Genomic DNA, 15,501 nt, shown 5'->3' with positions numbered 1-15,501 from the left:
CCTGAAGAATCGCGGTTGAGATACCATTAGCGAGAAACATGTTGACCACATGCACTTCTAGTCTCTTCTAGGTTCACACAACATAACTAGTTGACACCTAGGATACTAGCCCCACCTTTTAACTGTAGCCAGGGGACCCCCAGAATAAAGTCGAGTCCGGTACCCCTTGTTACATTTTAACCACCTGATCACAGGAACATACCATCCTGCCCACATACCCCCACTTCACCAAAAGGCTGTTGGAAAAAAGATCTCCGCCAAAGAGCCCCTCTCTGAGGTGTGCCCGTCGGGGATTGCACCGCCTCCCCGACGAGGAGCAACCGCCGATGATGAAGCATGACACTCCTCGGGGTGTGTGAGGCAAATACATCCAACATAATGGATGCCCCAGGGTACCATTGATCACCCTTGGTCACGCCAGGAAAAAACTCTCCCCACCCCTTCTTCTTTCTCCAGGAACAGTGCAGCAACCCCCCCTTTTGGTTTGAACCTTAGTACTCAGTACGGACACTAAGCTGCTACTGGACCTTCCACTACCTTGAGTGGTTAACGGTGTCCTCTCGCCTCCCCCTTTTTTGAAACCTTTCCTGAAGCAGTACCAGGTCAGATCTATGGCGTTTGATGGTTTGCAGTACCAAACCGCGCTTAATTTTATCCCCCAGCCCCCTGACGTTCCATGTAAGCAGTTTCAGTGGAGGCACCATTGTCATTACAGGGGCGCCCTCAGTGGGTGCTGCTCGTGCTTGTTGTGCCATTTGGGTTTATGACCCATGTTGCCAATATGCAGTAATGTGGTAAAGCCAGTGTGGTGAGCTGTGTGCTGGGGTACCTGGCGCTGACGGCTAGCAATGTAACTGTGCCTCGTGCAAACTTAGTGATGACCAATAACCATAACTTTAACTCTAACAGTATAACTTTCCCCCCCCACCTCCTCCCTGCTCCCCTGCTCCACGGACGAAGTCCCGCCCGCATCCCCAACTTGGCAGAGTGCTTAGTCCCCTCCCTATCTATTCTTACTTGCTCGTGGGGTTGGTGAGTCCCCTACAGGCACCGGCCAGTGCCCGCCCTACTCAGTTCCATCGGCCCGAAGTCCCAAGGGCTGTGTTCGTGTCATCTCGCATATAGCTCAGGCAGTCAACCCCTGCTAGGCTGACCGGAATCAAACGGGTCCCTCTCAAGGTTGGAGTCCAATCCCGCGGCGGCGCCCTGTTCAGTTGTCGGGCTGGCTGCCCGGTGGTCCGGTGTCCTCTCGTTGCGGCGGTCTTGGCGGTCTCTGTGCGGGCGCTGTGGTTTGCCCACCGGTCTCCAACCATCCAGCCACTCTCGTGCCACCTCAGGCGTGTTGAAAAACCACGTCTTCCCCTCAGCCCGCTCTGGCAATACCCACAATTTCCCCACTTCCAACCTCCTTTTGCGACACAATACCCTCCTTTCTATCCCCCCCAAAACCCCTCACACCCTCCTTTTTTAGGCAGAGGTTGGGGCAGAGGGCGAGGGCGAAAAAGAGGGAACACAGCAGAGAAAAGGGTCCAATGGGAGGACACACGCCCCCAAGGGATGGATACGAGGAGCACGAGCCGGTCAGGACAACAGTAAGCTTGGTGGTCAATCTATCAGATCGCCACCTGAATAAAAATGAGGAAGAAGTCCTACAAAAAGGCTTGGGCTTCGTCCCAACACCCAGGATTGACCAGTTCCAACAAACGAGGGAACTCAAAGCCTTCTGTAGAAAAATAAGGCTTAAAGCCTTCTTTGTAGGGAAACCCAGTGAACCCACGGAAGACTCTGGACTCCACAATCCCTCAACCTTTACACCTCACAACGGAATGGTTCCTAACGAAGTGTTGACGTTTGAACAGGCAGTACTGAAAGACATCAATAGGCTTGACCAGCTGAGACCACATCCAAACATCTCTAAAAATGAGTTGGCTGTACTAAAATCACTGGCAGACGACCCCTTAATCACAATCAAACAAGCAGATAAAGGGGGTGCCACAGTTCTGATGAACACTGTGGATTATGAGTTGGAGTGTACCAGACAGCTCAGTGACTCGAGATATTACACTCCAGTCACTGATGACCCGACCGCACGATTACAGACCAAAATCACAAGCCTGGTAACCAGCGCTGAATGTGATGACTGGATCAGCAGAAAGGAGGCAGAATTTCTCATGAAAAAGGACCCTAGGGTACCATATTTTTACATCCTGCCTAAAATCCATAAAGCCACTAGGCCAGTACCAGGGAGACCTATTGTCTCCGGGATAGACTCCGTGTTGGAGCCCCTGTCACAGTTTTGTGACCACTTCCTGCAACCCCTGGTGAAAAGCATCCCCTCCTACATTCAGGACACTACGGATGTTCTAAGAATACTGGATACAGTCCAAGACACAGGAGAGATTGACCTCCTAATTACCCTAGATGTCGAAGCCCTCTACACGAACATCCCACAGAGGGCCACTCTAGAGGTAATTGAGGAAAGACTAGGTCAAGAACCGTGGAGCTCCAACACTCCCCAGACATTCATCATGGAGTGCGCAACATTAGCATTGACGGAAAATTATTTTGAGTACAGAGGCAAGTTCTACCATCAGACCCAGGGGACCTCTATGGGTAGTACCTTTGCCCCTTCGGTGGCCTGTTTGTACATGGCTAAATTTGAAGATACTCACATACACCATGAGTCTAATCCCTTTCTTAATAACATCAGAATGTGGAAACGCTTCATAGATGACATCCTGATCCTGTGGAGCGGTCCACCAACCTCACACGAAGGTTTTTTGGTTTGGGTCAACTCACTTAACCCTCACCTACGCTTCACCATGGCCTCCTCACCCCATGAAATCTCCTTCCTTGACTTAACTATCAGATTGGAAGCAGGTTCCATAAAAACCACCATGTACCGTAAACCTACAGATCGTAACAGCCTCCTGCACTACACGAGCCACCACCCCAAGGCCCTACGTACCAACCTACCCTTTGGCCAATTCTTACGAATTAGGCGGAATTGTAGCGCAGTAGCTGATTACAAGAAGGAATCTGCACTTCTCTCAAGGAACCTTCTTGACAGGGGCTACCCCAAGAGTGATGTTCGCAAGGCAAGGAAACGGGCCAGAAATAATAATCGAGAAGCCCTGCTGGAACGGCAGGAGAGAGTTCCTGTTGAAAATCAACCGATCACCTGTGTAACTACTTTCACCCCCCTGTCCAATAAAATCAGGAACACTATTAAACATCACTGGGGCATACTTAACACAGGCGACATGACCCTAGAGGTACCCAGATTTGCTTTCAAAAGGTCACAAAATCTAAAAGATATCTTGATTAGCACCAGGCCCAAAAATGTGAGGAAAGAAACCCAACTAACCTTATGGCACCTACCCCCCGTGATGGGCCACTACCCTTGTGGCATGTGTGGGGTCTGTAAATACACCCTGACTCTCAAAACCATACAACTCTCCGAGACCTTCAAATGGGAACTCAGGCAACATACTAGTTGCAACACATCCCACTGTGTATACTTGCTAATATGCCCGTGTGGCCTACAGTACATAGGGATGACAACCCGCCCCATCAAGACTCGAATCATAGAACATCGAAGCAATTTCCGCTGCAGAAAGACCCACACTAAGATGTGCAAACATTATGTGGAAGCTAACCATGATGAGAATTCTTTGAAGTGGATAGTTTTGGAATCCAGTCCCAACTGCCCGACAAAGGTCCTCTTCAACAAGGAACAGAGATGGGTGCATCAGTTGTCATCCAATAAACAGGGGCTTAACGAAGACATTCCCTGGCACTCATTATAAGTTATAAGTTCTGATGTTCCAAAAATCCCCCCATGAGATTCAGCCACCAGCCACATTCCCGTGCCAAGAGATCTGTCAGATACACAGACCAAAGACCATTCATGGGTTACTCCCTCCCCCGCCAGCGCCACCACTGACCTACTGACATGGGCACCCCACCATGTGGACACCGGGTCGAACTACACACATAGACCCGATTCTGTCATTGACATATTATGGTACATTTAGGTCATCCCCTAACACCAAGGCCGCCGGGGGACAGCATGACTTTATTTAGTCAACTGCATCCCGATGCTCCGACATTCCCATGGACCCCTTTCACCATGGCCGCCATCCATAATAAGACAGAATCCCGGTTCTGCATTAACAAGAGGGGCTTAACAAACAGATCGACTTGAACCCCCCCTTTTTCGCCACTCCCTTCTATGTCCTTCACTATTCAGAGGTCCGAGGCAACCGAGGCACTGTTAATCATTTCTTAACGAGGTCTAAACCCGGGGCAGTAGCAACTGCGTTGTATGTACACCTCTACAAGATGGCCACCATCCATAATAAGACAGAAGCCCGGTTTTGCATTAACATGAGGGGCTCATCAAACAGATCGACTTGAAACACCCCCCCTTTTTCGCTACTCCCTCCTATGTCCTTCACTATCTAGAGGTCCGAGGCAACTGAGGCACTGTTAATCATTTCCTAAACGAGGTCTAACCCGGGGCAGTATCAACTGCGTTGTATTTACACCTTTACAAGATGGCCGCCACGCACTCGGCTCCGCACACGTGACCTGAACAGGGGGCGGTGACCTAATGCATCAAACAGGTCGTCCGGTGTTGTTTAAATAACCCCCGCCGCCGAGCTCACACATCTACTCGAGCTCGGCGGGAATGGGTAGGTGACAACACTCGGACTCGGAAGTTTCAAGGTGAGTGCGTTTGGCGCTGGGTAGAGGGTGAGCCACGAGGTCCAATCCCGGTCTCTTTGTGTTATGTAGTCCACCTATAATTATGCAGGGAAACACGTTTTCCTGATCGCGTTTTTTCTACCCCTACTTCAGCCACATCTTTAGGGCACAGCTCCGTAGTCCTGCCCTGCCGATCACTCATGTGGCCTCTTATATATGACCAGTAGGTGAGTAGGTTACCTTAAACATATTACTGCATATGCCTTGATCCGGGTCAGAGTAAAAGTGTGCTGCTTCGCCTATAATGTTGCCAATTGGTGTTAGCATAAGAGACCTGCCCAATACCTGACACGCATAAGACCTGCCCAACACCTGACACACCACAGGCAGGCATTTATATCAAGACTGCTGCATTTTTAACCTAGAAGTTACACTTTAATGTTTTTAAACCTTCACCCTCACTGATCACAGTCCCAGTCACAGTCTCAGTTATGGCGTGTGCTCTTCACCTTTATATTGCACACTCAATACACTTGGCATGCGGTGGATGTGTAAAATCACCTTCAATACCACCAGCATGTAAGTAAATGTATATATTTCTCTCCCTGGCATTGTTGTGACTTGCATTTTTGTTCAATTAATGTTTCCTTATCCTTTTTTATGTATAGGCATAGGAGGATCCACTAAGGTAACATTACAACACATATGATACTAGCATGTTGTTGTTTTCACTTTGGTCCTGAAGAATCGCGGTTAAGATACCATTAGCGAGAAACATGTTGACCACATGCACTTCTAGTCTCTTCTAGGTTCACACAACATAACTAGTTGACACCTAGGATACTAGCCCCACCTTTTAACTGTAGCCAGGGGACCCCCAGAATAAAGTCGAGTCCGGTACCCCTTGTTACATTTTAACCACCTGATCACAGGAACATACCATCCTGCCCACATACCCCCACTTCACCAAAAGGCTGTTGGAAAAAAGATCTCCGCCAAAGAGCCCCTCTCTGAGGTGTGCCCGTCGGGGATTGCACCGCCTCCCCGACGAGGAGCAACCGCCGATGATGAAGCATGACACTCCTCGGGGTGTGTGAGGCAAATACATCCAACATAATGGATGCCCCAGGGTACCATTGATCACCCTTGGTCACGCCAGGAAAAAACTCTCCCCACCCCTTCTTCTTTCTCCAGGAACAGTGCAGCAACCCCCCCTTTTGGTTTGAACCTTAGTACTCAGTACGGACACTAAGCTGCTACTGGACCTTCCACTACCTTGAGTGGTTAACGGTGTCCTCTCGCCTCCCCCTTTTTTGAAACCTTTCCTGAAGCAGTACCAGGTCAGATCTATGGCGTTTGATGGTTTGCAGTACCAAACCGCGCTTAATTTTATCCCCCAGCCCCCTGACGTTCCATGTAAGCAGTTTCAGTGGAGGCACCATTGTCATTACAGGGGCGCCCTCAGTGGGTGCTGCTCGTGCTTGTTGTGCCATTTGGGTTTATGACCCATGTTGCCAATATGCAGTAATGTGGTAAAGCCAGTGTGGTGAGCTGTGTGCTGGGGTACCTGGCGCTGACGGCTAGCAATGTAACTGTGCCTCGTGCAAACTTAGTGATGACCAATAACCATAACTTTAACTCTAACAGTATAACTTTCCCCCCCCCACCTCCTCCCTGCTCCCCTGCTCCACGGACGAAGTCCCGCCCGCATCCCCAACTTGGCAGAGTGCTTAGTCCCCTCCCTATCTATTCTTACTTGCTCGTGGGGTTGGTGAGTCCCCTACAGGCACCGGCCAGTGCCCGCCCTACTCAGTTCCATCGGCCCGAAGTCCCAAGGGCTGTGTTCGTGTCATCTCGCATATAGCTCAGGCAGTCAACCCCTGCTAGGCTGACCGGAATCAAACGGGTCCCTCTCAAGGTTGGAGTCCAATCCCGCGGCGGCGCCCTGTTCAGTTGTCGGGCTGGCTGCCCGGTGGTCCGGTGTCCTCTCGTTGCGGCGGTCTTGGCGGTCTCTGTGCGGGCGCTGGGGTTTGCCCACCGGTCTCCAACCATCCAGCCACTCTCGTGCCACCTCAGGCGTGTCGAAAAACCACGTCTTCCCCTCAGCCACAATCCGCAATTTGGCGGGGAAGAGCATCGAATAGGGCAGGCCCCTGTCACGTAGCGTCTTTTTCACTTCAGTGAAGGACTTCCTGCGTCTGGCCACCTCAGCCGTATAGTCCGGGAAGAAGGCCAGAGTAGAGTTTTGAACTTTCACAGGTGGTGCCACCCTTGCCGCCTGCAGAATGGCGTCCCTGTCCCTAAAGTTGAAGAGTCTAGCCAGCACCGGCCTCGGCGTGGCTCCCGGTTTGGCCGCACCCCCAGGGACCCTGTGTGCCCTCTCGACAGAGAAGAAGTTGGACAGGCCTTTAGGCTGTAGTTTGGTTTTGATACGGTCTTCAATGTATAGGTCCATGGCTCCCTTTCCCTCCGATTCCGGAAGGCCTAGGATGCGGACGTTGTTTCTTCAAGAGCGCCCCTCCTGGTCATCCAGCTTCTCTTGCAGTTGCTTGGTGGTCTTTTCCAGTTGTTCCATCGCTACCTGTAGATCCGAGGTGTCCTCGATGAGTGACTTAGTGACCACCTCCACTTGGGATACCCACTCTGACATCTTCTTGAAGTCTGCTCTCAGCAGGTTTACTTCGGAGGAAATGGTGCCCACTGTCGCCTGGACCTCAGTGAGGGTTTTCATGATGTCTTCCAGTGTAACTTTCCCAGTCCCGTTCGTGTCTGTGGACGCACCAGTGGAGTGACGCCCATGCCCATGTGAGTGGCCACCCTGGGTATACGCAAATTTATCAAGCCTCGCTTGCGTTGTAGTACTCCTCGTGTTTTTGCCTGCCATAGTGCTGTGTTTGGCTCTGTATTGTCCGGTCTGTCCAGTGGTTCCAGGTCCAGCCTCCCACTGCTCTCACTATTCCCCGGGTATGCGCTGGTGTCGTAGATCGCAGAAGCTCGGACCGCAATGCACTGTGGCCCCTCGATGTCCAGCCCGGGTCTCTGTCTGCCTGGGGGTCCGTCACTGTGTCCCACCACGTGCGTGGCTCTTCCTTCCGTGGCCGCTACAGTATGCCTCGGTGTGGGGCTGCGATGCGCCGCTGGCGGTGTCTGGGCTATGAGCGCCTCGCAGGCAGCATTTGATTGTGGTGGTTCCCCCTCCAATTGGGCTGTAGTATCGGTGTGTCCGAGCCGCCAAGCCCGACTCTCCCTCTCACGCACTGTCACTTTCAATGTCGTTATGGGCGCCTTAGTCGCAGGTGCTGCCACTCTGTAAGTACCGTCTTCTCCCCACGCAGCCTCAGGCCAGAGTCCTATTTACCGGGCTGCGGGCGGGCTGCGCGGTCTCAGGCGCATTTCGCCTTGCCCTGTTGTGCGTGTGGGATGCCCGACCGGCTGCGCAGTCCCAAGATGGCGCCGTCACCGGGCAGGGACGCCTCAGCCCCCGAGGGCGCCCACTCCGTGTGTAGGAGGAACTTTCACTCAGACCCCGGCGCAGCAGCCGTTTTCGAGTCCGCTGGCCGCCGCGCTGATTATTATTCGCGCTTGTACCTTTCTTCTGGCGGTGGGACGAGGGCGCCGGCCAGAGTCGATGCCCCCTGGCCGAGTAGGGTGAACTTCCGGTCGGGTACGTCCAGCACTCCAGGCCGGTGCTGCTGGGCAGGCAAAGGCCCCACTACGCCATCGCTGAACGGAGCACTTCTCGTTGTCGGATTTTCGCCGGGGGCGGATCAGTGTGTGCCGCTTGCTTCCCCGAGCCGATTTCACTCCTTCAGGCGGGTTAATGTGCGGATGGACTTCAGGATAATTGCGCGGGCCGGTCAGCCTTGTGGAGCTCCCGATTTTGGCAGCCGCCATGCTCGGCAGTTGGCCACGCCCCGCATCGATTGAATTTTAGTAGATTCAATTTGTGGTGGAAATGCTCGGGAGAGGGCCAGACACTCGGGCTGGTCTGCTAAATATAGATTGAAAAGTAGAGGAGCCAATATGCATCCTTTCTTTAAGCCTCTGTTAGTCATGATTTTGTTGGTGGTTGACCATCTCGAGGAAACTCTTATTTTTACCCAGGTGTCGGTATATAGGGCTATGAGAGCTTTCAGAAGGGGCTGCAGGATGTCCCACTTTGTTATTTTTTCCCAAAGTTTGGGGCGAACTACACTGTCAAAGGCTTTTTGGAAATCATTAAAACCCAGATATAACGATGTTCCTTTGTTAGCGAGTGTGCTTTCAATCATGTTAACTAGACAGATCAGATTATCTTCGATGTGGCAGCCCTTTTGGAATCCAGTTTTCTTTATTCCTCCTTGTTACTTCCTCTTTGTATGTGTGCTGCAGAAGAGGAATATGCCTCTCATGATTGTTTTTATGCAGGAAGGTGCTCCTTCTTGCAAAAAAACTATTCTGCATGCAATGCAGGCACCCTTGCACCGATGAGCAAGGGGGCCTGCTTTGACGCTAGGCTGCCAAAAGGGAGCAAGTGCAGATAAAAGGAAGGAATGCACCATATTGGCCTAAATGCTGCACATTCCTGGTCTTTTCCCGTTACGCAGCACAGCAAGGTGTCTTGCTGCACTGCGTGTCATTCTCATACATAGGTTCCTGAGCCTGCAGTAAAAAGTTAGACTGGGACAAGAGGCCCAGGTCGCCCAGGAGTGAAGTGACCCTGGCAGATTGTCATGCAGTGGCTCTGAATCTGTTGCGGTCTACTTAGGGCCTTGGAGTACCATCATTTAGAAGCATGACTCTAGGTGACTGTGAGTTGGAAATTCTGGCTAAAATCTTTGTTAGAGACGCAGAACAAGCAGGATAGACTCTAGCATGTACAATTTAAAAGATCGGTATTTCATGAAATCGCAAGGGGACAGGTGCAAAGTGTATGACGAGTGTGAATTAGCTCCGTCCCACTCGTCCTCTGTTCAGTCTGATCAATATGTTCCCCTGCCCTCTGTGAACTTGGTGAGCTGCCACGTTGACCAGCATACCTAAAAAAGAAAAAACGAAACAGAAAAGCCCCTACCTCTGCTATCTGTTTTGTATTGTTTCACCTTACATGTGTTGTTTCTTTTACCTATTGTATGGTCTTATACGTTGTATGTATTTACGTGTTACTTGATAAAATGTTAAACAACAACTTTTAAACATGTTATATCAAACTAATAACAGTATCATTTAACATTCTCATATGTGCTTGTAAACTGAGGCTCAGGCGGGCAACAGCATGTTGAAACACAGAACGTGTGCTTGTAAGTTGTACCAGACCTTTGGTGTTTAACAGACATTGGCCATGTTTTTGAAAAAAGGGTCCCAGAAACAATATTTTGCACTATAAAACACTTGGTCAATGTTAAATAAACTCTATTGTGTAACGTGTGTGCATAGTTTATGAATGTTTTTTTAAATGTGTATATATATATATATATATATATATATATATATGTATATATATATACAGATTTTTGGGGGGGAGACGTTTTCATTTTTAATTCGACTTTTGTTCATTGAAACAGATTTGAAACCACGAGGCGTTGTAGTGAATATGATCCCTGGCTTGCCAGCTCACATCTTGTTCATGTGTGTGAGATATGCAGATCTCCTGAATGAGGCTGATAGGCTGAAATCCTTAATGAATACAACCATCAATGGCATAAAAGAAGTTATTAAGGTATGAATATAATGTATATGCTGCTTCCATTTCCACACGTTGCCCTTTCAGTGGGTAAAGATGATTCTATGGTACGCTAACTAAGGCATCTTAGTGAGTGTCACCCCGATGACTCAGATCTGACTCCGAACCGATGGGAGGTTGGTTTTCTCAGATCCATCCTTTCTTAACAAAATGTCTGTCTTGCAGTCCCTTTGTTTTTGTTTTCTCCTTTTTAAATGTGTTTGTGCCTCCTTATCTAACACCCATCACCCACCCCTTTTCTTATTTTTTTTAATCAGCTGTCACAGCCCTCTTCTCATATTCTACTGCCCACCCTTCTCATTTTCTGATTTTCTTCCTTAACGCCCTGTCCTGCCTTCTGTTAGCAAGTTTTGATACATATTTTATAATACTACCTAGACTTTTTTTCCTATTCTTTCAGTGCCCCCACTACATCTCTCCGATTCAATTAAGTTTTTTGCTGCTATCTAGCCAACTTTCTGCTTTCCCCTTCCTTCATCTAGGTGAGGATCCATGGGAAATTATTTGTTACTTACTATTTCTAATTTAATTTGCTTAAATGTCAGTTCAAAGTGTTGGGACTATCTGCCTTCAGAGTCCCCAGTAAGTCTACCCTGTACTGGTCTTAAGAAGAAATTGGCAAGCTAATGCCACTAGACCTTAAGATAAAGTCCACAAAAATTCAGCAATGGATTCTACTGATAGGAGTTCATTATCCATGCTAATCCATCATCTTGCTATTGTTCTTGTCAGCTCTTCTTCATTGTTCAGGTGTTTAAAAGTGGGGGTGGAGAGTTCTAGATCATTGGAGTCGCTTACCTCATCCAGGGATGCCATATCTCCCCTCCACCCTCATCTAGTACTTACAGGGATGTGCCCACTGTCCCCACTTGCAAAGGCTCCTGGGAAAAAAACAAGGGTAGCAACTTTGGGTAAAATTGGAGCACATCTTTCCTGTGACCCAAGTTTCGCCTACCCAGTCTTGATATCTTCCCTCCAAGACTTCAAAGAAACCTCCTCTGGTGGCTGGAGCCCGAGGTTTGCCTTTCCTCCCTTTGTTTCATATGGGAAAGTCCAGCTTAACAATTGACAGAAAAATGCTGCTAACAGCTATAGAGATTTCACCTCACCCCTTACTTCTGTTAGGAGAAACCTTGAACTATGTAGGAGATGCATATTATATTCAGGGAATGCCCCTTAAATTCTGCCTTCTGGGAAGCAGAGCAATTGCTCAGCGCATGAATCTATTTTAAAACGGAGTCAGGGATATTTATACTAAATAACGACACCAAATAAAATACCCTAATGTTTTGCGAAATCAACTTTTTATATGAGTTTTTGGGCTACATGGATAACCTTTCTACCTGGTGTCAATAGAAATTTACATTTTAGGCTCAATTTTTCGAAAATGCAAACCAATTTAAGTATTACTTATCTACACTTCAGGCAAAAAGAAATGGGTTTTTATTGTGTATCTCACATTTGAATTATCAGGCCTTAGTAGGCCACAATTAATTTAGTTTGCGTCACGTGCAACAATGTTGCATGTGTTGACGCCATGCTGAGTCTGACAACTACCCTCTGCACACTGGTGTTCACACACAACCTGCGCAAAGCCTCTTTCCCCAGCTCTGCAGCAGCACACCTTGTTTTAAAATGTGGTCATTGGAGGTTCCAGCTCAAATGCTTTTAGCATAGATCTTACTTACAGGGGTTGAGCCTCTTTTAGAAGTTGCCATGCCTCTAAATAAAGGATCAACACAAGTCATTATAGTGTGCGACCTTTCTTTCATCTTCCCCTCTTCACTGTCTTTTGCTCGTTCTCATTTTAGTTATAATAAAGTTTATTTACACCCTGCGCCATTGAAATGCATTATTACAAACTGGGAAACACGTGGCCTGCACATTATTATTACAAATGCATGCTACGAAGCATCCTAAGCAGCATGGAAGTAGTAATAAGTGCTAAACAAAGCATGTATAATGCATTTGAGTGTGTTTCCAGGTTTCATTGTGCACCTCTGATTTGCTACAACCAAAATTTGAATTGGAAAAAGTGTTTCGAAATAACTTTAATGGGAGCAAAGCATATCATTTGTATGACAAGCGTTTAATAGATATTGGAAAGTTTCGTTGGGTTTGATTTTTTTTCTCATCTTTACTGTTTACATTCAGGACAACGCTGAAGACTTCGAAATACTCTCCTTCTGGCTTTCAAACACCTTTCATTTTCTGAACTGTTTGAAGCAGTACAGCGGGGAAGAGGTATGTCCACCACTAATACATTACTACATGGGAGCTGTCTGTAAAAATATCTAAAAATATAATGCGGCCATTCAATATTGTCATAAGGTTGTCAGAATCACTGTGAAAACGTTTATCATTTAAATGATATGAATCTTTGATCTGGCTGAGCAAATGAGCTCAACCTTCTGGATCCTGAACAGACCTACACTTGGATGTAGATGGTTGGATGTTCTAAGGTTTCTAGTCTACCCTCCAGACCCTTTACAGATATACCAAGGTACATTCACTTGCCTTTTTCTCTACATGGATCTCTGCAAGTAATGTTACCAGGGACCCTGGAGATCAAGGCAGGCAATGTATTCCCCCTTTCTCACACAAGCTAGATTTATTTACACTACAACAAATATTTATGTATGCACCTCGCACATAGAACTATTACAGTATTGCTGTGGCAGGGAGAAAAGGATTTAAGTACCCCAATTTAAGGTTTCAGTAATGTTCAGTTTTTAATTTGCCGGAAGGGCCTAAACCAAGGTCTTGGAGCTTGGGTCCATCTACAGAAACACTATATCTTTCAGTTGGCTCAGCTGCCTGGGAGGAGCTGGTCTTACAGCACATCAAGTAAAAAGCCATTGCATCCATTTTGAATTTTAAAAAAAAGCATGTCTAGTATCCCCTTCGCGCTAATGTAAGTCTGTGTGCATGGGCCCAGATTTAAATTAAGTTCTGAAATCTACAAATGATCTAAAACAAGGCACCAAGAGACTAGCTAAATTAGAGAGAAACTTCATGTGTACACTCCCAATATCCTCCCTCCACCAATCAATATCCAATGACTTCAGTATATAGGACATGCATGTTTCATGTCCCTGGGGAAGAATACAGCCAATTCCAATTAATTCTTGTAGATGCCATTGGTTGCATCAGTGCTGTTAACTCTTCAGCTGGAGGTCACACGGTGTGTCTCAGTACTCTGACTTGTCTATATGTGAATTGGTTTTCATTATCTCCATTCCAACACCTCATTAAGCTCCACCGGGAGATACCATAATGACTCAATCCATTGTCCATTGTTGTTTCTTATGGAAATATTTGGAACCGTGGTACAAGCGGAGATGGATGTTAACAAAGGATAACTTTGAGAAACGGCGACCCTCCTCAATGAAGAATGAACTAGGTTGACCACGGCCATGCTAACATTACCATAAACTATCTCCTACCCAACATTTTTTGGTGCGTGTTTATGGGGATGCTGGTAATGGGCTGAATTTGTTGAAATCACACATTCAAGCTTTACAGATCATCATGAAGCAGAGTCTTTTTGGTTTGTGTGACAAATGATCTGCCCATTTGCTCTCACAGGCAGGATTATTATTTCATAATAATGATAATAATAGGAATACCTTATTTTTCAATGAAACTGCTTACAATAGTTCTGCATTTTCTAAGTACTGTAAGTAATAGACATTACAATCATCACATTTAAGGGAAATAATCTGCCAACCTAGGAAGGATGGGAGGCTGAGTATGTCTTGCTATGATTTGTACTTGTGAATCTCAGTTCACTGCATATGGCTACAGTGATAATTAGCGTGCTTCAACTAAAGTAAATGTACTGATAAGGAGCACGAATGCCGTGTTTTTCACAAGACTGCTGTGGTCTTTCACTAAAAGTGTGGCACTTCATACAAGGTAACAATGGAACTAATGCGAACAAATCTAAAAATAACCATTATAATGTGTCTCAGCAACTGAGCCTTGAGAAAGTTCCAGGCTTGCCAGCCAAAAATAAGGAGAGGAGACACGTGTTGACTGTACTATGTTGACGATAAAATTGGGGCGGCTCCTCCATTAAGGTGGAGGAGCGTCAACCCACAAAAAAAATGCCCCCAGGGATAGAAAAATAAAATGATAACAAATTACCATTTTATTTTTCAAAACCCAGTCCAGAGCGTTAGGAGAATAATTGATTCCCAAGGTCATTGGTCGACTGTTTTTGGGTTCCCTTGTTGTTTTGGAATATACCATTCAGGCAGCAGAAGAAAACAGTGATGGGCAGGCAGAAAACGTAGGTTTAAAGTGCGCATGTCTTTTTGGCCGGCCATCTAGTCGCGGCCTGCCAGATATGCTCAGTTTAAACCTCTTTAACTCAGCTCCCTTAGACTGCTGGGTTAGAGACAGCACTGGGCTCCAGTGCCCTACGGAGCAGTGAGAGAGGCAGTACTCACAAATTCTGGCGCTGTTTTAATGCTGCATGAAAGCAGTGCCAGGATTGATTACTGTAGTTTCCTGGTCCGACATTGGAGCCTGTCTGCCTGAAGACCAGAAGATCCGAGCAAGGAGGACGTCATGCCAGGATTAAAGGTAAGTGTAATATTTTTATATATTTATAAGTGGTTTTACCCTCCCACCTCACCACCCTTCTTACATTCCAGCAGCCACTGCGATAAACAATAGCACAGAAAGACCTGCATCATGACACAACCTTGGTATGTGATAAGGTTTGGACAGTCATAGATGGACTGATAAAACATACACCCTAAGAAACTGCCTTTTTCATTGGCAAAATGTTTTACAGACAATCCACCTTACTGGGAATTATATGTTATAAACGAGAATGATGTGTAATATTAAAAGCTAATGAAGTTTGTGATTAATATTGAATTTTAAATGTTTAATGAACATTGGAATTTCACTGTTTAATAGCCACAAATTGCACTACCAGCAAATGTTACCATTGAGGTAGCTAATGGGAAAGAGATGAAATTTGTGGAAAATACACTCCATATGGTCAACAAAGTAAAATACGACATTCACAAGGAATGCACACAGTCCCTTGAGGT

At 47.0% G+C, this 15,501-nt stretch overlaps 1 protein-coding gene across 2 annotated transcripts in view; it reads left to right on the top strand.

The window, feature by feature from the left end:
* MYO5C (myosin VC) overlaps window positions 1-15,501 on the top strand; it is a 971,652-nt gene that overhangs the window by 813,048 nt on the left and 143,103 nt on the right. For both annotated transcript variants that reach the window (XM_086958305.1, XM_086958306.1), the window contains exons 35-36: window positions 10,254-10,408; window positions 12,587-12,676. In XM_086958305.1, coding sequence (XP_086814431.1) covers window positions 10,254-10,408; window positions 12,587-12,676 — 245 coding nt within the window. The remainder of the gene's footprint in view (window positions 1-10,253; window positions 10,409-12,586; window positions 12,677-15,501) is intronic.

Source organism: Lissotriton vulgaris, chromosome 2_1 (assembly GCF_964263255.1).
Source record: "Lissotriton vulgaris chromosome 2_1, aLisVul1.2, whole genome shotgun sequence".
Classification (NCBI taxonomy): Eukaryota; Metazoa; Chordata; class Amphibia; order Caudata; family Salamandridae; genus Lissotriton; species Lissotriton vulgaris.
This window is presented reverse-complemented; position numbering and strand designations above follow the sequence as displayed.